Here is a 23867-nt window from a genome sequence, read left to right on the forward strand (position 1 = left end):
AGACCTCAGGAACAAGTAGAACTTCCACTTCCTTTGAAGGCCAAAATACACAACAGTGGTAACACACAATTTTAGCTCACCCTTCATTCTTCTGGAGCATTAATGTTGGATGTTAGTTTGTAGTGTGTTACTGTAAATCTGAATTGATTAGCTGCTGTGAAATTCTCTTAGTTTATGTGCTAAGCAAATAGATTTGTACTCATTATAATCCATGGGAAATCAAATAAGAGCAAAAATCTATTTGAATTTACTATCCAATCAGTCAGCTAATGTTACATTTTTAAAACGATATCACATATGCCAAGTACCTTTTCCTTTTTGCATTGTATTCTTGGAATTTCCTGGGAAGGAAAAGGTATTTAGCTACAAATAATTTCAGGAAGCAAAGTGCTCTGAAGTCTGAATAGCCGAATCTTTTGTCAACTCCAGGAAACTGGTAGAGCCTTCTATCACCAAATAAAAGGGTTGTGATGTCGCTACGACAGCTGCTGGGATGGTCGGATGGAGAGGTAATGCGGCCGGAGTCAAAGCCCTGCTCCGGACTGATGCGCCACACTGCAGGTATCTTCTCAGTTGGTGGTGGCCTTGCTTTCTGGGTGCTTTGCCGCCTTCACAGTGGTAATCCTTCCTGGCCATCCACATATTTTCTGTTTCAATATTTGCTCTATTCTTCATGCGTATATTTATTAATATCACCGTCAAGGTTGTGAATATCATTGTTCCCTGTCCACATATTAGTACGAGTGTAGTTTGGATCTTTTCTTTAGCAGTAGTTTTGGCCTTTCGGGTGTTGGTCCTTCGAAACAATTCAAAACTGAAAGTATTTTGTTGACCCTGTTTCATTATCTAGGTCCAAGGATAATGGTTACAAGGAGTCTCAGGTGGTCATCCTGTGGAGCGGTAGGCACGAGCGCGACGGCAGCCATGCTTGTGCGGAGCCATCAGGTCATCGGGTCAAATTGGAGTATGTTTATGTATCTCACGGAAGCCATCAGGTTAACAAAGTGTAACTTATCAGCATTCAAAATGTGTCCAGCAATACATCACTACCTCACTTCACGAGCAACGGAAACCAAATTTGATGCAAAAGGTACCAGCTCCAAATTTGATGTAAAAAGTTCCTAGTTTCGGAACAAAATAACAGCGGCCAGAGTGTAGGGAACATAGAAGTGTCCAATTTCAGGGGAGGTACATTTATGCATAAACATCTTGCAAGGCAGATACCAAGGGCCGAATCAGAAAACTCGCATATGGCTTGGTAGACCTGGCACTGGATTTTCATGACACTATGCAGGCTTGTATTCAGGTCTGTCAAAAGCTGCTATGTTCTGCGGTTCACACTCCGGGCTGAAGAGCCGCACAAGCATGGCTGCCGTCGCGCTCGTGCCTATCGCTCCACAGGATGCCCACCTAAGACTCCTTGGAACCGTTATCCTTGGACCTAGATAATGAAACAGGGTCAGCAAAATATTTTCAGTTTTGAATTGCTTCGAAGGACCAACACCCGAAAGGCCAAAACTACTGCTAAAGAAAAGATCCACACTCGTACTAATATGTGGACAGGGAACAGTGGTATTCACAACCTTGGCGGTGATATTAACAAATATACACATGAAGAATAGAGCAGATATTGAAACGGAAAATATGTGGATGGCCAGGAAGGATTACCATAGTGAAGGCGGCAAAGCACCCAGAAAGCAAGACCACCACCAACTGAGAAGATACCAGCAGTGTGGCGCATCAGTCGCGAGCAGGGCTTTGACTCCGGCCGCATTACCTCTCCATCCGACCATCCCAGCAGCTGTCGTAGCGACATCACAACCCTTTTATTTGGTGATAGAAGGCTCAGCTAATTTCCTGGAGTTGACAAGAGGTTCAGTTGTTCAGACTTCAGAGCACTTTGCTTCCTGAAATTATTTGTACCTAAATACCTTTTCCTTCCCAAGAAATTCCAAGAATACAATGCAAAAACAAAAAGGTATTTGGCAGATGTGATATCGTTTTAAAAATGTAACATCAGCTGCCTGATTGGATAGTAAATGCAAATAGATTTGTGCTCTGATTTGATTTCTCATGGATTATAATGAGTACAAATCTATTTGCTTAGCACATAAACTAAGAAAATTTTACAGCAGCTAATCAATTCAGATTTACAGTAACACACTACAAACTAATATCCAACATTCATGCTCCAGAAGAATGAAGGGTGAGCTAAAATTGTGTGTTACCACTATTGTGTATTTTGGCTTTCAAAGGAAGTGGAAGTTCTATTTGTTCATGAGGTCTATTCTAGAGAATAAATTTCTTATCAAGTATGTGATCATCCATATGACTACATGTGATTAAGAAGTGATTTTGAAGAGAAACAGCGACATATGAAGCAGCATCCTATCACCACATTAGTTATCAGGGAGGACCAGCAGAGATTAGAGAACACAGCGAGGCGAACAGGTTAAACCAGAAGAAAAAAAGAATACCGTGATAGCGAAACTTAGCAATTATAGAACAATATCAAATTGTAGAACTGTAGATTTGACAAATGAGATGTATGATGCATAATTTGTCCAGGTCAAAACGCATATTTAGTACAATAGTATGCAAATCAAACATATGCTACCATTTTACCATATTCACAACTAAGTAATACATACACTATTTTGGTTGTTATGTTCAACCCACAATTCTCCATTCTATTGATAGACTCATAGACACCATGTATTGCGCTAGGATTAGTGGTAGTGGTACTTCACGATATCAGATTCCTTTGGGCAATGTATGTTCGAAGTTGCATAGTTAACGCAATTAGGCAAACAACAGAGATTTATAACTTTATCATAATCTAATGCGGGTGAACCAAGATCACTCAAACAACAGAGATGTCAACCCTACAACCCGGCCCCTGTCATCGACATGTCAAGACCACACACCCACCAGATATTCATCCTATTGCCCGAGTGAGACACTCACACACTAACACAACAAGGCGAACAGTCTGTGGCAAGCAGGGTGGACTTCAAGAGGGGCGTGAGGTTTCAGTTGAACCCCCCCCCCCCCCCCCCCAACAGTGCCATGGAAGAACAAGCTGCTATCAAGAAAGCAATTAAATCAATCTACAACAAACTTATGGATCGACCAGGATATCTCAGAGAAAAGGAAAATTTTGGATTCAATAGTTCGCTTTACAGAACAAAACACACCTAGAACACTCCAAGCAAGCTACCTAGGCTTCAGTAATAGCATAAGAAAACAGCCCGATGTTTCTCCTCTTGCATTATGAGTAGGCGTGTGCATATGATAAATAATACAGTAATTAAAGTGAGGAACCAAACTTGCAAAAAAAACTATGTCAATTTTTGTTATGCTGAGAGCAAATACCATATTTATCGCACTAGTTAAAAGTGATGAATGATACAGAGATTCTTAGTGCAAAAACAAATCAAGATTTAACAAGTATTGCAACGATCCTAGTCTATAGGACAGATGACAGCAAACAAACAAAAGATGAATCCTGAATAACTTAATATAATTGTGCAATAAGACTATATGCAAATAACAATCAGCAAGACCACGAAAGCGATGAACTGAAGCATAACTTTCAGCAGTACACTCGTACAATTGAGTGGATTTTGGAAACAAAGAAAAATCGCAGATTCCAACGTCTATGGCAGTGTTGAATTTGCCTCTCAAATCCAAGGGCTAAATCAAATTGGGAATAAAAACCCAGGGTCAAGAAGTAAGCACTTATGCTATTCCCAAAAGTAAACATGGCTGGACTGCACAATTGTTACTATAATAATGTGAACACAATGCCTAATGACCAGCAAAGTACTCCTTATCAGTACAAGAGCAACATAGTATATTAATCTCATCTTTTGTCTCCATAGCAATTGAGGGTCTTGGGGAAACTACCGTTGATAGAAGCCAAGTGACGAGACGGCTGGGAACGCGTCGACGTGCTCGACGCCCTGACCGGCCGCAGCGGATACGGCGCCTGGCGCCCGGCTCGACGAAGCGGAGGACGCGATGGGCGGTGCGGCAGACCGACCTAGTTCTCTTCTCCTCTGTTTGTGTTCAGCCCGTCGCTCCTCGCTAGCTGACTGGCTCGAACCTGGGCCCTGCTGCTCTCTACGTGTTGGTGTGGGCTATTGGGCTGGATTCTCATTCACACATGGGACCATTTCACCGCGGACCCAGGGGCCATGCACTCCATTATTCCTTCCCAACGACGTCACGCTTCCCCCGCCTCATTCCTCCGTAGGTACCTCATCAGTCACCTGGCTAATCCTGGGTCGGACGCGACACGCTCCCAGCTGGGTCCAGTGTCTTTCTACTGGGACCCACGCGTCAGCGGGGCAACGGACCCCAAAAGGCAGCCGCTCCACTCGAGAAAAAAGGAAAGAAAGCGTAGCCACTCCTCCTACCCGCCAGGTCGTCCTATCCGCCGTATCCGGTTCCCGATTCGACTCCACCCAAACCCCTAATCCCCCTCCCACCACCATAGCCGACGACCCCGCCTCCGCCACGCCCTCCCACTCCTCCTCCTCCGCCGACCAAGACGAGGGCACCGACAGAGACGCCTCCAACAACTCCCACCCACCCGCTGCCCAGGAGACCCCGCTTCCCAACTGCCCGACCCCGCCTCCTTCAGCCCCCGCTGCCGCTGCCTTCCCCAAACCAGCCGATCCTGTCCGCCGCCTCCGCCGAGTGCCGCGGCGGCGGCGGAGGACTCGAGGCGGCTGTGGACGGACGAGGAGGAGCTGCTCATCCTGCACGGGTTCCTCGAGTTCACGTTGCGCTGGGGCTCCGCCTTCGCGTCGCCACGGGCCCCTTCTACGAGGAGATCCGCCGGAAGCTCTCCTTCGACTTCTACAAGAACCAGCTCATCGAGAAGCTGCGCCGCCTCAAGAAGAAGTACCGCGTCTGCGCCACCCGCATGGCCGCGCAGGGCGCCGCCTTCGCCTTCAAGAGCGTGCACGAGGGCGCCATCTACGACGTTGTGCGCCACATCTGGCGCCCGGCTTTCAAGTGCGACGGCGTCGCGACGACATCAACCCCGCAAAAGCAGCAGCAGTCGCAGCAGCCGCCGCCGCCACCGCGGCTGCCTCCACGGAGCCGCCTGCTGCGAGCGAGGGTGGCAGCGGAGGTGCGTCTGCGCACACCCCTCGGGGCAGGGGCTCGCGGCGTGGAAGGAAGAGGACGGCGCAGGAGATTGAGGCGCCCACATTCCCTGCAACGCCTGCTCCGATGTTGACCGATGCGGCTCATGAGCCAGCTATCGCGGCGTTCGAGAGTTCTGTGGCGGTGATTGCACAACCACCTTCAGTGCCGGCAGCACCATTGCCTCCTTATCCGCTGACAGCCAATGGCCCCACTGAAGCTGATGTCCGAAGCATCCTGTCACCACTGCTGAAGGAGCTCATCAACTCGGTTGCTTTTCCTGGGCAGACCGGACTAGGATTGGGCTTGGGCATGGGATTCGGGGGTGCTGATATTCTTGGCGTTGGTCTTGGGGTGGCTGGACTGAGCCCTCGGGTGCCCGGTGATGAGAAGTGGAGGCAGCAGCAGATTCTTGAGCTGGAGGTCTACCTCAAGAGGCTCGAGCTTGTCCGGGAGCAGGTCATGACGGTGCTACAAGAACTCGGGTCATCAGGAAGCTGATTACCTTATATTGTGCTGTAAAACTCTCCGATTCGGAGGTAACATTTTTCTTTAAAGAGTAGTGAGTATTTGTTTACTGTCAATGAGGCATTGGAAAGGCATACATACAGAGTTGGTGGTGTTCTTCTCATTATAGGCTTGAATTATAATGTTGATGATCCATACCCATAAATGCACCATTAGCACCAGAGGATGATGATCCGGGTACATAATTCAAGGCGCCTAAACAAGTGATTTGCACATAAGTTCACATCACACAAAACGTAATACTCTAAGGACAAGAATAACCTATGATCATGTCAAACCGTAACGCACTTTGGAACAGGGCAAGACGTGCTGCCACTCTGTTACGGTGTCGAGAAACAGTTCGACACGTGCAGCAGCACGATCGAAATCATGATCAGTGGAATTCATGGTCCCTGTTTTTTTATGTGTATAAATATCACAGCCGGTGAAAGAAAAAGAAGTGCGAGTAAGCATACACAATCCAAGCACAAGTAACTCAACCCAGATAAAACGAGTGGCAAGTGCACCTTACTGCAGAGTTGATATGCCCAGCAGATCAAATAACAAGGTAAACTCGATTATCAACTGATGACGCCAATTCCTGATAAATGAGAAGCACATGCCATATTCAGCAACAATCAGCTAATCTCATAGTGTAACTATGATAAGTAAGATTCTACATTACATCTAATATTAGTTAGTTCATTATTCAACACCCAGTACAGCAGTAAGAGAATTACAGACGTAGTAAACATGATATTGCAAATTGTCCTTAAAAGATGGAACTCAAAATCTTATAAAATGACCTTCATATGCAGTCCTAACCTGTATATAATATTCCATGACAAGGCTTTTAGGGTACATATTATTATCAGACCACCTGCTCTTGCCCAAAATCTCTAAGAACAAAAGTCTTAATCTCTATATAATATCTGATGACAACGATATAGTCATGAAGAAGAGTGGATTTTAGGGTACATATTATTATCGAATTACTTGCTCTTTATTATTTTCTGTGATGTCGTCATATGCACTTGGAGCTGTCTCAATCATCTAACAAACCATCTGCTGCACCACTTCTAAAACTGGCAACTTATTTGTTGTTTCTTTGTAGATCATTGTATTTTAAATGGCACAGACAAGCTCAGTTCTTGTTTTAAAGTGCACACCACATCAGAATTGATTTGAAATCTACCTTCTCTTATATTTGTTTACGGAGGGAGTACATAACAATTAAAAATTCTCCATGCTTTTGCAATAAATCACACAGTAAATTATGTAAATGAAATGTCTTTACAAAATTGATCACCCTATATGCAAGTCAGTCTATGCAATTTCCAAGTATATTTAAAGTCTTCTATTTATACATTCACATCATAATAGAGTATCCAGAAAACCAACCAACAATGCTATGCTAATTTTTAATCATGTAGGAAGGTGCTACAAGCTTCAGCGCTGGTTAGGAGGAAACCACACAAGTTTTAAAAAAAAATCTATATAACAATTTTAATTTCTCTATGATTTTGGCTATTCCAAATTATACTAACAAAATATCTTGCAAAACTGACCACCCTGGTCAGTGTGTGCAATTCTAAGTACACTTAAATTATGCCCAATAGGCAAACATAGTCAGGTAACCTTAAATTTACATTTCAGTCAACAGAACACCATGTTTGCAATGGGCAATAGTTCTCAGTTTCTCTAAGGAAGCTCAGCCAACAACAGTCTATACACATGTTGATTATGTAAAAAATTCAGAATGCAATCCCATAAAGACGAGCGTACTGTCAAAAATTCAGAATGCATGACCATATTGTCAAAAAATTCAAAAAACAAGACACCTTTATGCGGGCAGACATATAACAATCTTGCTCAAAATCTCTAAGAAGAAAAATAAGAATCAACCAAACTATCTTGCTTGGAACGTTATACAAGAAAATCTACAGTACACTGGTATTTGTTGTACACATAACAATTCTCATCAGAATCTCGAAGAAGAAGAGAACTTGCTTCAAATCCCATACAAGAAAAAGCACAATAAACTGAAGCGGCAAGGAAAAGCGCTGAAAATCGAACCTCAAGAAAAAGATGATCCTTTGAGCAGATGAAACAGTAAGGCAAATCTGACGACGAACCGATTAGTGCGATTTCTGAAAAAAGAAAAACAAATTTAACGTCTCACAGTGAGGGGACATAAGATCAAACAGTTTATGAGCGTGAATGGAGTGACACAGGCACGAACCAAAAATCGACACAGAAACATCCATGGATACGCATCAGTAGAGCACAAGCCATACCTTGGTGACGATGACAGGCGCAGAATTCATTGACGAACAAGATGAGCGATCGATGAAGGACTAGAGCTCTCACTCACACTCAACCAACAACCACCTGCAACGACAGAACATCCACGACCACTAAGCAGAGCAGCAATAGATCCGAAAAAGAGAAGAATATCGGGTAAGGGAGGGGCAATCTCACCTTCATGGTGGTCTACAGAAGCAGTGCAGCGGCGGGTGGAGTGAGGCAGAACGAGGAACAGAGGACGAGAGGTGACGGCTGGAGCGAGCGAGGCGGAAGGACGAACAGAGGACAAGAGCGACGGCTGTATATACAAGGAGCAGATAGCACGCACCCCTCAAAAAAAAAGGAGCAGATAGCACGCAAGGGAGCGATCGTTACGTGGGCTGCGTCCACCACACCGCAGGGACGTATCAGAATTTATTTTAGTTGAACGACCAGTGCGCCGAGCGCATTTACAGCAAGCCGAACCGTCTCTCGAACGCATCCACACGCGGGTGGCTCGATCCAGATCCAAACGCAAACAAGGCAGACAAGCAGACAAACCTCACCCAAACAATCCCCACACGAGACACAGACAAGCCGGGACCACCCACGTGGGTCCCAGCCCCGCTGCACCGCCGCCGCCGCCGTCCACCCCAGACCCCCTTCCGGTTCGTCTCCTCGCCTCTCGTCGCGCCGCCGGTTCCTCCCCGAGCTCCGGACTCCTCTTCGTGTGCCGCCTCCAACCCCACGCTTGCAGCGGCGGCGCCGTCACCGTCTTCCCAGCCGCTGCGTCCAGGAGCTCCTTGTCGTCCTCGTCCGACGCGTCTGCCTTCGCTTCGAGGCCTAACTTCGATGGTGCCGTCGTCACTGCCGATTCAGTTCGCTCTCTCTCCGTCGTCTCCCACTTGCTTATGTCCCATGCAGCCCTGGCCACAAATACTACTTCCTCCGTTTCTAAATACTTGTCTTTTTAGGCATTTCAACAAATAACTACATACGGAGTAAAATGAGTGAATTTACACTCTAAAATATGTCTACATACATCCGTATGTGATAGTCATTTGAAATGCCTAGAAAGACAAGTATTTAGGAACGGAGGGAGTAGCATGCATGCTGTGATGTTACTATCTCCGATTTTTGTTTATGCATGTTACCAGCAGCTGCGCATACGCCGCAATCAAGAATTGGGGAGCCTCCCTTGTGAATTTGTAGTCATGCATATTATTCATGTGCCGCCCAATTGTTTTTCAGGGCCTTAATCTTGGTGTGGATTGGGCCATCACATTTTTGTCGGGCTTGGGTGTTCAGGTACCTGCATGCTTTAGGTACTGGTTTCTTTAACTTAAGTTTCTACTTCCGAGATCCGCACACCATCTGTTTGACGATATGCCCATACGTATTGTACGGTCCTCTTCTTCTTTGCAGGTGCAGGTGTGCTACAAGCCGGCGCGGCTGCACTTCTACGCAGTTCCTAAATTTTCTTTGCGGAGTTTGGGTGTTGCTTACCTGGATTGCTTGGAATGCCAATGGGCTTGCTGGTGGTAAGTATAGCAAGAAAGAGATCATTGGGTAATCTCCAGCAGCGCAGAGTTCCTATTTTTGTGCTCTGCAGTGACACGGAGATCTTTTGGTCAATTCGCCATTGTTCTACAGAAGGTTCGATTTACCTCTGAGCATTGTTCTGAGATTTCGTTTTTGTTACCGTGTCAATTTTCTTTTGTGGAAATTAAGAGAACTATATGCAATTTGTAAGCATATAAATAACTTCCCTCCACTACTAGGAAAAGGCCTACTAGTGGCGCACCAGTTTTGCCTACTAATGGCGCACTACTGGTGCGCCACTAGTACCACGCCACTAGTATTTTTACTAATGGCGCACCAGTGGTGGTATACTAATGGCGCACCAGTGGTATAGGCCACTGGTGCGTCATTAGTATAGGCCACTGGTGCGTCATTAGTATAGGCCACGGTGCGCCATTAGTATTTTTGAATTTTGAAGACGGGAAAATAGTAGTGGCGCACCGTCTAACCCTCACCGTGCGCCATTGCTATTTTTGAATTTTGAATTTGGATCTGGATCGCGATTTTTTGCCCATTTTTTGCTTGTTTTTTTGCTCGTTTTTTTGCACGATATTATTTCAAATTTTGTTCCCGTTTTTGGATCTTATACGTTCTTTTGCCGTGTTCTTTTATCGGAGAGGAGTTCGCCGGAGAGGAGGAGGAGGAGGTGACCGGAGAGGCGCTCGCCTACATCGCCGGAGAGGAGTTCACCGGAGCATCGGAAAGGAGGAAGGAGAAACCATGAGGGGATGGGAGGAGAGGAGGGAGGAGGAGCTCACCGGAGAGGAGGGAGGAGGAGCTCACAGGAGAGGAGGGAGGAGGAGCTCACCGGAGATGAGGGAGGAGGAGCTCACCGGAGAGGAGGGAGGAGAAACCGTGAGGGGAGGGGAGTGGAGGAGAGGAGGGAGGAGGAGGTCGCCGGAGAGGAGGAGGGTAGTATGATGGAGGAGAGAAGGGAAGATGGAGAGGAGGAGATGGAGTGGAGGAGAGGTGGAGTGGAGGAGAAGAATGAAGAGGTAAGGAGGAGAGGACACGCCCAGCCATATATACGGCATAGTAATGGCGCACCGTGGGCAGGTGCGCCATTACTAAATTTTTTTATTTTTTTGATTTATTTTGAATTTTGAAGGCGGGAAGATACTAATGACGCACCATGGGCAGGTGCGCCATTAGTAACTTTTTTTTATTTTTTTGATTTATTTTGAATTTTGAAGGCGGGAAGATAGTAATGACGCACCATGGGCAGGTGCGCCATTAGTAAGTTTGAATTTTTTTTAATTTTTTTGCCTCTCCAGATCTTAAAAGCCCCGTATTTTTTTTTCTGTTAGGTTTTTGAGGATTTTGAAAATGTTTAACGGGGTTCCCCCAATTGAGGGTGACTATGCATCAGTTGCACAATCATGTGTCTTGTGCTTCTTGTTTGAATCGTATAAAATCTAGAGCTAGCTTTCAAAATTGTTCTGATTATCATGGCCTATATAATCTAGAGCTAGCTTATACAAATATTTTGAAAATAGCTTTGGGCCTTCACATGTGGGTGTAATATAGGACACTTCATATTCCTATTTTATTTTTCTCTCTATGTATACATTGTTTCCGGAATCTATTCGTTTGCTGCTGAACCTATTTTTCTTTACGCCTGTTGCATTTTCCTCCAATTACATCATGTTCGCGTTAAACCTAGCTTAATTAGCTCTGATTAATTTTCAGTTGGAAAGTTACAGTGGAATATAGTCCAAGTCCTTTCCTAAGGTCCTCCTCCCTGCCAACATGTCGGCACAATAAAAATAGGTGAAAGGGTTGCCTCCTCACCACTGCCACCATCCTCGGCCATCACGGTGCCGCTTGGGCATAGTCGAGTCCTTTCCCAAGGTCCTCCTTCTCCCTTAAATTATCTACGTCTTCTACTCCCATTGATACTCCCTGTTCTGTTTTACTTAGTTTACCTAGTCAATCTATGTTTGACTTGACTGAGATCTCGCTTATCTGGGTGACTGCAAGCCTGATGCGTTCGCGAATCCATTTTTTATCCTTGTAGTTGGTTGGTTATACCTCCTCTGGTTAATGCTGTTGGTTGGGGGGTAGATTTCAAGTACATATGTGGTTACTTGTGTTGGGAATTTTGTTATAAGCATCCAAAACTTACTCATGGAGGTTCATTGCAGGGTGACATCTATATGGCCATACAGATGAAAAGTTGATTCACATATTTACTGCCGGACCCACGGAGTCTGCTCCCATGACTACACCTTCTTCCTCGAGCTGTTGTAAGCCATGGTTCCCCGTCTTTTCTTCTCCCCTCTTAATCTCTTATACGAGAGATGATAGTTTACCGGATTCATGTGGTTGACTTCATGTCTGTTTGCTTTTCAGTTCTTGTTATTTTTTCACATGCACATTTTACCATATTGGGGATTTAGAGGGCAGCACTTCTTTCTTGGTTATATTGATCAACTACATTATTCTGTGATTATAGAGAAGAATGGCTTCAACCAGGGGAGACGTAGGATGGGAGTCCGGCCAAGGCAACCTGATAGGGAGGATAGAGTAAGGCGAACTGTCTATGTCTCGGACATTGATCAACATGTGAGAATGTCAAAGAGAATGAATTGTTGTATTAGTTCTTTTTTCAGTTTTGTTCTTAATTGACCGACCCCTGAATTCCCCATCGATTTGCAGCACGCTAAACAGAAAGCTTGCTGAGGCTTTCTCAAACTGTGTTCAAGTATGCTCTTAGACTCCTTGATATTTAATATTAGTTGTGAGAACATAATAACATATGTTGTTTGTTTGTTCGTATATGTTTTTATATATTTTGAACTAATATAAGCGACTTGTTTTTTAATGACTGAATATTGCATCACTGAATTGGTGTAAATGGAAGTCATCATCTTGACAAGTATCTAGGACAGTTCATATATGTTAGATATCTTGAATCCCGTAAGAGTTAAAAATCATTATCTTCCTTGCTGCTGTAACATATTGGATTCGGCAAGGTGCCCTTTGCTCTAAAGACTTGATTGGTGGAGTTATTTAGTTAGGTTGATTAAAATCGCATGGTCTTTTTTCAAGTTTGAGAAGAAAAAAACACCGGAATAGGTGATTGATCAGACCACATCTTTCCTGCATATATTTCACTCTTCATTCGGTATTGTATTCCATGTTAGTTGCAACAAGTTCAGGCTGGTCTATGTTTTATTAGGCAGCCAGCTCTCTTATATGTTTGCTTGAGTCTCTAAAGGCATTTTTTGTATTCCTGTCTTGAGCTGACCATCTATGCATTTTGGATATTCTATATAGCCATAACAGAGTTTCTTGTGACTATCTATGTACCAATGTTGTGTCTGAATAGATTTTGTGTCTGATATAATCCTAATGTGACCATTTTGCAGGCTAAATGTTTGCAGACATGGGAAGCTGTTGCTATTAAGATTTAAGAAATGTGCTCAGGTTACCCCGCAAAAAAAAAGTGCTCAGGTTAGTTTAGGAATAATACTACTTTGTGTGCCTGCTCTTTGTTTTATTCTGTTTGGTTCTTCGTTTTGTTCTGTTTGGTCTAAGTATGATGCGCCTGGTTTGGTGTTTCTTCTTGTGTCTGTGGCTATGCAGTTTGCTAACTTGCAAGCGAGGGTCAGCTCTTCTGAACATATACCTCATGGTAGAAATGGCTAATAACATAATCAACTTTATGCTTACATCAAGGTGAAGATACCCCTCTTGTAACTATGATTGACTCTCTTGCCTTTCTCCTACCTGTCCACCATTTTCAAAGTGCTCTAGATCTCATATTCTCCTTCCATTTTTGGTCATGCTCCTGAGATGAACTAGTTTACTTTCACCAACTCATGTCACAATAGCGGCTCTCACGTTTTTTTCCACATGTTTGAAGATCTGAATATTCTTCTGCCATGGTCGCTCGCGAAACACTTTTTCCTATTTGCATGCATATATCCCCTCTCTTACAAGCTACCATAGATTATATATTACATTCTCAGTTTATCCTACAATTACTACCCTCAGATTGCATTCTCTGCTCACCACAGAATCTTGAAAAAAAAGCCTAGAATTTCTTTTGACTGTCAAAGGACACTTCTAGCTCAAACAATTTCACTTTCATCCACTGCACTGTATCGTCATCTTTTAGTTTACAGTTAGGTTCACCCACTCCACTAGTGACCGACTAAATTCTCTTACCACAGGGCTACATTTGTTCAAAATATGCTTTCATATTTGTTAATGTCTGTGTCTGATCGCATGTGTAATTCAGCAAAAAAACGTCCAGATGAGCGTAGTGGTTCAAATATAAGACACAGAGCAAGCGTAGTAGTTTGATAGATACTAACAGGTCTATTTAACAGAGAAGATTGTGAAGCAAAACAAGAATTGCAAAACGGAAAGACATTTCAATTCCCACATTCAATTGACAGCGACCGACCAACTACCCATTGCAGTTTAGTGACATGAGGGGGGAAAGGATTTATTTTTGCCACAGAGAGACATTTGCTTGGAAGTTCCGACACGTTCAATAATCACCAATTGACTGCTTCCCAACCTGAAGCAAGAAAGAGAAGTACGATGACTTTAGATAAGATGTTCACCATTATGAGTTTGATATTGGATGAGATAAAATACACAGAAAACCACATCATAAAACAACAATTCCTGGCAACAAAAAAAACTGACATGCATTTGTAATTTTCCCTGCATAAATAAAAGAACTATCCGAGCGTTGACCCAAAGTTCTGTATTGAAGCAGGTAGTCTAAAAATTTCGAGGCTATTTCCTGTAACATCATCAATTTCTGGCTGCAAGTGCAGAGCTGGAGAAGAAAAATAAATGAAAATGAAGCAGATCTGCTACTTCATTTATAAGTTTAAATAGTATGCATCATACCATTTCTAATTTTTAATAGCATTTAGACCTTGCCCAAAATTGCATATTTAGTTATTACTATATTTGGTACAATCTAGATGGCAGGAAAAAATTTATAAGACTACAGTATATGCACATTTTAGTTTCTATTCATGAACACAGGTGAAATGTGTAACAATAACATATGGTTTTCCTTCAACGGCTGATATGAGAGTAACTCCTTCAGCTGCATACCACTGATCCATGTTGTGGGATCCTTATAGGAAAGAGCTGATGGGGTGGGAGATATACCACGCCGTTGAATGTACCAACATAATATGTGCAAACTAAACATAGATGATGTTTATGATACAGCAAATAAAAGAGATAGATAAGCCCTCAATCATATATTGCTGAGGTCTCCGGTCTTGGAACCAGCAATATAGATAGGCACTCCGGTCCATGCTGGGTTGTGAACTTGTGGTAGAGACATGATATATTGCTGAAACCAGCATATATTTAGAAAATACACAACTTTATGAAAACAGAGAGAAACGATTGCAGAACTGAAACTCCTAATGTAGAGAAGGAAACTGCAAGCAAAGGCTATAATTAAATTACCCTGTGAAACCCCATTTTCCTGGCTTTGTTCCCTAGATTTCATTGAGACAATTAAACACTCAGCTTGACATAAAAGGTACATGCCTGTCAGTTAGCACGCAGATAAAGAATATTAACATTGATTTCTACTATTTGACCAACACAAACATAAAAAGGGGCATAGAAATGTGTAAAACTGCACATTTCAATGGAAAAAGAAACTTTAAATAAATACTGCCTTTAATTCTTAGTTCAAATTGATCTGGATGCACATGTTAGAAAGTTAAAACACAAACTCAATCCAACTAAATTGAATCTTTGAAAACAATGTCAGTATTCCAATAATAGAAACAGGGACCATTATATGAACTTTGCGGCAGTTATCACCATATGATAGTAGAACTGAGGCCCATGAGCATCATACCTTCCCATCCTCTACCTTCATGCTGAAAAAGCACATTTTCTGTCAGTTATAATTAGTATGCATGTACCATAAAGCGGAAGCAAGCTATCTTCAGTTAATTCAGAATGTTCTCAGCACTTAAGTAGTAAAAGTATGCCAGTAAGTACCAGATACCAAGTGAGTCAATGACAATCCGCGCATCCAGGATGTCGCCGATCAGGACAAGGATCATCAAGAGGTATATAATCTCGCGGCTGTGTATGATGACGGCCTCTAGCAATAGCTTGCCCACACCTAGAGAAGGGAAGTTGTTGGAAATGTTCAAATAAGGCCTCCAACTCTTACTAAAAATATTTGAGTAAATCTTTTACCTTGGGAGGTACTATACCTTCTGTAAGTGTTGTTGTTCTCATTGTCTCATGACAGTTGACACTTGAGCATTCCCATCCTATGTTAATTATGAAAATTTCTATCATGTATGCTATGCTGTGTACCAGACCTGATGTATGCCTTGCTATAAGTTTAGCAGGGAGGTACCAAAGTAATCCAGGAGTGGATCACTGCACAGCGGTCAAGAACATCCTGAAGTACCTGAAAAGGACTAAGGATATGTTTCTCCTCATAGCGCCATTGTCCTGAGCCCACTCCGAAACAAAATATAGAAGGCTAAAACATTAGTAAGAGCATGAGATACATACAAATGCGATAGGAAGAAATTGAGGTAGTATTGCTAAATAATACATGGAGCAGATATCTCATAATCCTAACAGACCACAGTGTTACCAATTTTCTGCAGTTGTTAACTCTGTTAAATATATTTCCACAAATAAAGTGTTGAATTTTTTTAAAGAACTCTGGCGTTGGGTAATGTCTAAAAAATAAACACGACTACAAAACTCCTCTTGGCATCTAGGCAGTACAAAACTTCAAAACGTGAACTGAATATAACCAGATAATGAGACAGAAATTCACGGAATTTTTTCATATAGTTGTGGCAATTGTTGAAGACCTCCACGATCAGTAATTTCAGTCATGGAAGCGAAGCCTTAAATGCCTTTTTTTTGCTAATTGCTTAAATATATGTGTCTGTCCATGGTGTGGATCAATACAGTAGTCCAGTAAGGTAAAGCAAGACAGAATAAACAAATTATGTTCTTTATGTTCCTTACACTTATATTTGTCAGACCATGTATGTGACAAACATAAGCAAGAAACTAAAATGAAAGGAGAGTATATTCAGTATACATGTCTTGAGAAGCGTACATAATGCTTATCCGCACCTTGTGATACATGAAAACAGATTAAATGGACTCAATGCATGCCAGCATTGCACCAAAAACTTAACCGCAGGATCAGTACAACTTCATTTTCCTACGGACACAAAAAGAAGCACCGAAGCAGACACGTCATTACACCCATCAAAATAGAAAACGTGGTACTGGTGCATGTTGAACACTTACCTCTTGGCCGTGTATAAGCATAGTCATATCTATTCTTGCCCACACCAGAAAAGTAGGGGATGTTGGATGCAGTTGCTCTTGCCAGTATCACTGTGGACCAAAACTATCATAGTTAAGCTACCACCATTGAACTTGGGATGTTCAAGGGCTACCTCCATAAGAAAACAGTTTTACAATTCTCAATAGATGGAATGCAGTTCATTCAACAAGGCTATCATATAAATCTAGGACAAAGAGTGGAACGTTCAACACTTCGACCTAGCATAATCATGCTGATATGTTAGAATTTACCACGGCAGCAAAGTTTAAAGAGTATGTTGATTGCATCTGTCTTATACACGTGAAAGTAAAAACTGGCACATGACATAGGTGAATTCTCTGTCCAACAATAAGGATTGTAAACTAATATATCTATCTATGCCACTTTACCAAGATTTATATATGTGATGATAGTGTTTTGTCGGCACTACAGCGGCTGCAACATGATAATATCATACTCCATGAATTTTTTTGTATAGCTCTTACCAATCTTTCCAAGAATTTTTTGAAAAGCATAGCTCCAGTAAACATCAACACCATACACTGCAAATGATCTGTAAAATTGGATGAAGTAATATGACAGGGTTATTACAAGTTTCATACATGATGTAGATAAATATTACTGAAAACGGGAAATCATCTACAACAATATTTGCATGATAGCAATGGCAGGAAATCATCAAGAACAAAGTTTGCAGTGGCAGTGAAGGGAATAACAAAACTGAGATAACTAACTTTTGTGAATGAAACAACTTCGTTGAACTCAATTCCTGAACAATCATTCTTGTAACACACAGATATATGACAACAACATGGACAACTGAAGAGGAAAATAACAGGCACAGGCTGAATTTTGACAAAGTGAGAACTTTATCTATAAATGAACTAATTAAATACATTCGGGTGTTAACAAGATTTCGTTCCTCGCAGTAATGGCAAATTACTGCAAACAAAAACACAAAGCTGTGAAGCATCGATCTGGTACAATTTGATATGACCACCAACTATACGGAATAAACATCATTGCTATTTTCACTATATAATTAAGTCATATAGAACAATTGACTTCCAACTCTGCAAGTGAAAAATAAAGACAGTCCGTTAGCGATAGAAATTGACAACAGTGGGTTTTCCTAAGAAATAGCAGATCTTCGGCTGGGTTGGCGTTCACTAAGCAACCAGAATGCCTACCAAGGTCACGGGATGGATACACATAGGTGGGGCAATGGCACCGGCAACAGAAAACCCTTGCTGGCAGCAAACCCTTGGCTTGGCGTGCCACCACAACGAAGCAGCTGTAACACCCTGCAGCATAAAAACAAACGGTTGTAAAATCACGTGAAACAAGGAGAAACAGGTGCCATCATGCGAAAAATGATTTCTAGAGGACGCTTACTTCATTCAGAGTAATGCCGACCTCGAAAGATCGACAATGCATATGTACATGGTGCACAGCGGCCAACCTGCTTTCACCTTTAATACAAGACCTTGATATCCTGCCGCATCGCTTTGTTGTCCAGCAGCTCATCTTCACAGTCATCAATATCGACTTTGTTCAGCCGGAAGTCGTCTGACGTGCAGTGCTGCTCACTCCATTGAAACCACATCTTCGGTATGACTTCTTTCTTGAATGCAGTTTGATGGAAGCTTTCCTCTTGAGAGTCGGCGGCCACGAGCCTGCACACAAAAAAACATCATAATGTTCACATTATGAAAATATGTAGCCAGATCATGCATTTATTTATGTACACAATCATCCAAACTGGCTAATTCCCGTGGAACAATGCGAAATGATCAAATAGGACTTGGATTTTTGTATCCAAGGATTTCACATTGCCAATGTAAATCATACTGAAAATAAGTAAACTGACAAGAAATGAAGATCTTACAGCTTGAAAGCCTTGATCATAATGCTCCCACCAGACCCACCGCCACCTCTGAGATTGCCCACGCCTCCTTCAGCAAGCACAACTCCATCAACACTCAAAGCTCAGTCGCCCTGAGCAAGACACGGCCTCCGCCGTTCCCTCCAAGCTTCTCGTCAGCAGACAAGCTCCCACCCTTGCTGCCGTAGCTCCATGGATTGTCCAAGAACGCTCACGCATACACGTCGCCACCCCAGTTGGTGTCGTTCGACACCTTACACGATGCGCTGCGCCCACCGTGCCCGCCGCCGGCCCCCTCGAGGCTGTGCGCCGTGCCGGACGTCTAGGGCGGGGGCGTGTCGGCGAGGCCGCAGTCCAGCGAGACGTTGGCGGCGTGCAAGCCGACGGAGCCGGTGACCAGGTCGACGCGCTCGCCGACGGCGATGCTCCTGGAGACGTTGAACACGAGGTAGCAGCCAGGGACCTGGCAAGCGATCTTCACCCCGGCGCCCGTGCACGCAGACGTCGCCGGACGGGGAGGCGCTGGAGGCGATGACGCAGGCGGTGTCGAAGGACCCGGCACCGCTCATCTCCTTGCAGGTCCGTCGCCTCGCCGTGAAGCCCTCTGTTGCAGCCTCTCACTTCACCGTCGACGACACTCTGCTCCAACCCGTCTCTGTCCAGTCCGGGACAAACCTGTTGTAAAGGTCATTATTTGGTGTATCTTTTGCTGCATCAACTAGGGCTGAAAGGACTAAAATTATTCAACTTTGTTACTAGGTATCTGGTCATAGGTATTCTAAATACTAAATAGTATGATATCCTTTTAAGAAACAAATTTTCTTTCTGTTTGACATTGATGTGCTTGTGATTTGCTTTCCATGTTATCTTTCTTGACAACTTATTGGTTTACCAATTTGAGATTTGTTTCATCGTCTTTTTATACCATGTCATCAGGATTTTCATTTGTTCTTCTGCCATACACACAAGATATTGCAGTGCTTCAGGGTTTTCAGCTGTTCTTCTGCCATACCATCTATGTGCGTGTATATTCCTGACATATAGTTTCCTTTTTGTTGTGCAGAAGTGCTTATATTTTCTCATGCCCTCAACTACTATTTTAGCTTTAGTATGCTCTGGGTATAAGTATAGCCGCTACAACGGTCAGTACCAAGGGTGAGTGCCTCCACGTTTGAAGATGATCTCACAGGTGCCTATAACTATGCTTCTTTTAATTGGTAAAAAGAAACTATGCTTCTTTTATTCTCTTGGTTGAATGTTAAACAAGAAAAAGAATAGTATTTGTGTCACCTTGATAGGCACACACATTATTTATTTTGTGCAAGTTCTCTTATGTGAGATTCTTACTATTTTCCAAAATATTATGCACTGAATATTCTGACCATTAATTCTTACTAATAATAGGCTTCTTGGGAAAAAAAATGGGAAATGAATATATAACAAGGCGTGTGTTAAGGGTACACGAGTTCTAGACGAACTATTACGAATTGGAGTAACAAACTGAGTAAATCGATGCGACAACAGAGCTTGAAGCCACCTGCGTAGGAACTGCAAGTTTATAGTGTACATGGATAGGAGCAGAGAAATAAACATACTGATCAGAATAGGTAGTATCTAAAAAAAGGTCAGAAGTGTGATCTCTCGTCTTATCAGCCAAACACGATCCATGTGAGCTAAAGAATTGGTCAGCAGCAAATAGCTTGTATTGTTCTTACTTCTAAAACAGCATGACTAGAATGTTATGGATTGTTCTACTTCTAAGAAAGCATGCTGGATAGGAGCAGAAAAACAAACACACTGGTCAAAATGATATAGTTAATAGGCTAAGTTATTGAGGTTTCTTTATGGGGTTACGAAACAAACTTTTTTGGTAGCAAAACTGGTTGCTATTGGTTAGCATGGTAACCAAATAACTGGTGAAGACACATCTTGGGTCCAGCTCATATTGGAAAAATGAAGCTTGGGAAATCTAAAGGCAATGTAGGTTCAGAGGTGCAGTCCTAACACTAATCTGCCGATGGACAGGTTGATTCAGTCATGTGCTGACAAATAGACCAATTCAACAACAAAAAGTCCTCCGTGTGTTGTTCATTATAAACGACATAGAGTTGATTGTACTCTGAGTTTCTTCCGTCCTCCAATGGACCCATCAATAGATAGATTCAGAATTCTGACTACCGCCCCCCCCCCCCCCCCCCCCCATCGAACTAGTGATGAAACCTCCACTACGACGAATACTGGCTAGCCTCTACTCATAAGTGTTATGCAGATTTGCCTAATTTAGCTCCGGTGATGTGGATTTCATTCTGTTGTAATTTTGTTTATGTAGAAATTGATGTGGAATTAGTAAATTCATTGTCTTGTTTACAAGTGTGGTGATGCGGATTATATAAATTGGGCAATGTGGGATCTCCTTTCAATCTCTTTCTCTCCGTTCCCCGTGCTTATTTTTTATTATGATTTTGCTATGTTCGTCCGGCTCAGGGATCAGGAGGTCGTTCATGACAGTGTTGCATCCACATGTTCTAATCAAATGCTTAGCACTGAGTTACTTGGAAGATATCAACGAGCCTTGTGTTGGAGTGTCGTGATATGGTATCTGAATAAATTTGATTGTACGGCATTTATAAGAGGCCGGGGCGCGTGTTGAATCATATACTACTAGGTATATCCTAATATTCATTTATTTGGCAGAAGCTATGTTAGAAGTTTGATAAGCTTAACATGTGCTACAATTGTTTCAAGAGCAGTGTCTTTGCAGTGCTCATACACTACCAAGAAATGGAAGCTTATGCTGTATGGTGTGGTATTTGGACACTATTGCATATGGGTTGATATTAGTTTGGAATAGTCATGTTATTTACATCAAAATGATTTCCCAAATTCCATATGTTTTATGTTTGTTTTCCTGCTAGCTTATACGAGAATTACTACGAGACCTTCTTTGTGCTATTTTATAGAACCTGCTCCCTGCTACATGAGGAAATCTAGGAAGCACCTTTTTTGTGACATTTTCTGTGCTCTTATTCATTTTGAAAACAGATAACTCTGTAGCTATTCCTATTTTCTCTGTTCAATCTGGTCCATGTGGTTTTCTCACTTGGCCAAGCAGGTCAGATCGGTCACTTGACACAGCAGACGCAACGTAATGCCTCTGCTGTTCTGAACTTTTCCTGTTCTGTTCTTGTGCAGGCGGGAGTTCCAGATCGGGTGATCAATGTGGTCATAGGCTTCGGCCCGACCGCAGGAACAGCGATCGCGTTTCACATGGATGTTGACATGGTAATCTCACAGCATCAATCATTTAGTAGTAGTACCTCACCAAGTGGTTATATTGTTTTCTTGCTCTGGCATTTGTCCGTGCAGGTCAGTTTCATGGGATCAACAGCAGTTGGGCGGCTCATAATGGAGGTGTCGGGGAGGAGCGACCTGAAGCCGGTGTAGCTAGATTGCTATAATATTATCTAATTATGTGCAGGATGTATACTTGATTACCTATGTAGCATTTGGAAATGAGCAGACATGTTAAAGGTTTCAGTTAATATATGATGCCTGCTGTAACTGTGAAATTTTATTGTCCCAATACTATGCTCTATTCCAATTTTAAATTCCTATGCAGCATTTCTATGCCTAATTTCCTTGTTGTGGATTGCACGACAATCTGTAAGCTCTAGCTACATTGTTCTTTTCTTAATCACTAAAATGCCTTCAAAGACGTTAACTTATACTAACACCAAGTTTAGTGCGCACATTTATGCAGAGGAGGCGTGCCCAGGATAATTTACGCAATGGCTCTGTCAGGTAGGTGAGCTCCTGCTTCCTCCTCGATCTCCCCTCGATTTGGTATTGCTACTGTACTATGCTTGTGCTACTGCTAGATTTGGTATTGCTACTGTACTCTGCTTCTGCTACTGCTAGATGTGGTTTATAGGTGACCAGTACTTGCATTCTTGATCTGGCTCACCTCCACTCCAATCATGAGAGAGAGAACTTGGATCCTCTAATCGAGTGTTTGAGCTACATCTAGATGTGACGATGACGGTGACGAGGCATGCATGGCGGCATTGTCGGCAACATCAGTGTAACGATTTAAAAATATAAGCACTTCATATAGTACAAGAAAAATAAGGGAACCCCTGAATGACTCAACTGCTATTGGCTATTTCACTTCATATACTGAAGTAATGTAGATTTTAACAAAAATAGTGTGAAGAAACAACAATGTGTATGATGGATCTCATGCAAGTATAACAATAATGTCATAATCACAATGTAAAATGAAACTCAAGCAACAAATATCCAGAAACCAATATACGCAAAACAAGCAAAATCCCGAGGAAAAAAATATGGAAATCCTCTATAGTTTTGCTCTAGATTGTACTGCGAATTTCCTCCTAAAGTCCACATACCTTTGATAGAAATCCTTCTATTGTTAACTTATATTTACTGTCTGCATGGTTCTTTGGTACATCACGTTCATCAGAGCAGGATATATACGTCGCTTCACCAAGTTTCCTTTTCATAAATTAAAAACAGGATACTTCAGATGCAATAATGCACACTGTATTGAAAATTCGTGTGCAAAAACAAATATGGCAAATAGCTAGCAAAGAATAGAAAAAATCATTACCCCAAAAAGCTGACAAGTGGCGCTCCAGACATGACAATAGCGAAGTATCCACTTCCTTAAACAGAGATTTCTGAAACTTGTGAGATATACCCAGCCAGATCTGTTACTATCTCATCTGAACTCTCAAAAATCCTTATTTCAGTATTCAGTTTTGGTTCATGAGGCAGCTATTTCCCTGTCCATTGTTTGCTCTGGCCTAGAACTCTATCATTCTTGCTACACCAAATAATCCTGCACAAAAAGCACCAGTATATTACCACCATGAAGGCCTGGTAGAAGTGACCTAACTCGTGGGCAGAACATTAGAATTTAAGAAAACCTCAACATAGTGATAACATCTAGTAATACATCTCTAGTAGCTAGTTACAGATGTCACACAACAAAAGGGAAAGATTTGATGAGAGAATCGGAATGCCTAGGTGAGAACCAAGAAATCAATTAAGTTATGAGACAGATAATATAAACAAGCAGGACAAGCCAAAAATTGG

At 42.5% G+C, this 23867-nt stretch overlaps 1 protein-coding gene, 1 long non-coding RNA gene and 1 pseudogene across 4 annotated transcripts; 2 read left to right on the forward strand and 1 right to left on the reverse strand.

Annotated features, from left to right (window-relative positions):
- Positions 1-996: 996 nt before the first annotated feature.
- On the reverse strand, positions 997-1839 carry LOC123145893 (uncharacterized). Its single transcript, XM_044565407.1, has 2 exons — positions 1669-1839; positions 997-1441 (listed from the first exon to the last, which is right to left on the reverse strand). Exons 1-2 carry the CDS (start codon positions 1814-1816, stop codon positions 1287-1289), a joined length of 303 nt encoding a protein of 100 aa, XP_044421342.1. The 5' UTR covers positions 1817-1839; the 3' UTR covers positions 997-1286.
- Positions 1840-4023: 2184 nt separating this feature from the next.
- LOC123142703 (probable transcription factor At5g28040) lies at positions 4024-5658 on the forward strand (annotated as a pseudogene).
- Positions 5659-8323: 2665 nt separating this feature from the next.
- On the forward strand, positions 8324-22395 carry LOC123145894 (uncharacterized). 3 transcript variants are annotated; one of them, XR_006472523.1, is made up of 13 exons: positions 8330-8828; positions 9202-9275; positions 9376-9606; positions 11221-11382; positions 11676-11777; positions 11987-12096; positions 12190-12235; positions 12903-12987; positions 13120-13212; positions 19813-19938; positions 21234-21414; positions 21942-22031; positions 22116-22395. It is a non-coding gene; the product is annotated as an uncharacterized lncRNA (long non-coding RNA). The 3 variants fall into 3 exon arrangements; XR_006472522.1 differs by having other exon boundaries at positions 8325-8828; positions 21234-22031; XR_006472524.1 differs by lacking the exon at positions 11221-11382 and having other exon boundaries at positions 8324-8828; positions 21234-22031.
- Positions 22396-23867: the final 1472 nt, after the last annotated feature.

Source organism: Triticum aestivum, chromosome 6D, assembly GCF_018294505.1.
Source record: "Triticum aestivum cultivar Chinese Spring chromosome 6D, IWGSC CS RefSeq v2.1, whole genome shotgun sequence".
Classification (NCBI taxonomy): domain Eukaryota; kingdom Viridiplantae; phylum Streptophyta; class Magnoliopsida; order Poales; family Poaceae; genus Triticum; species Triticum aestivum.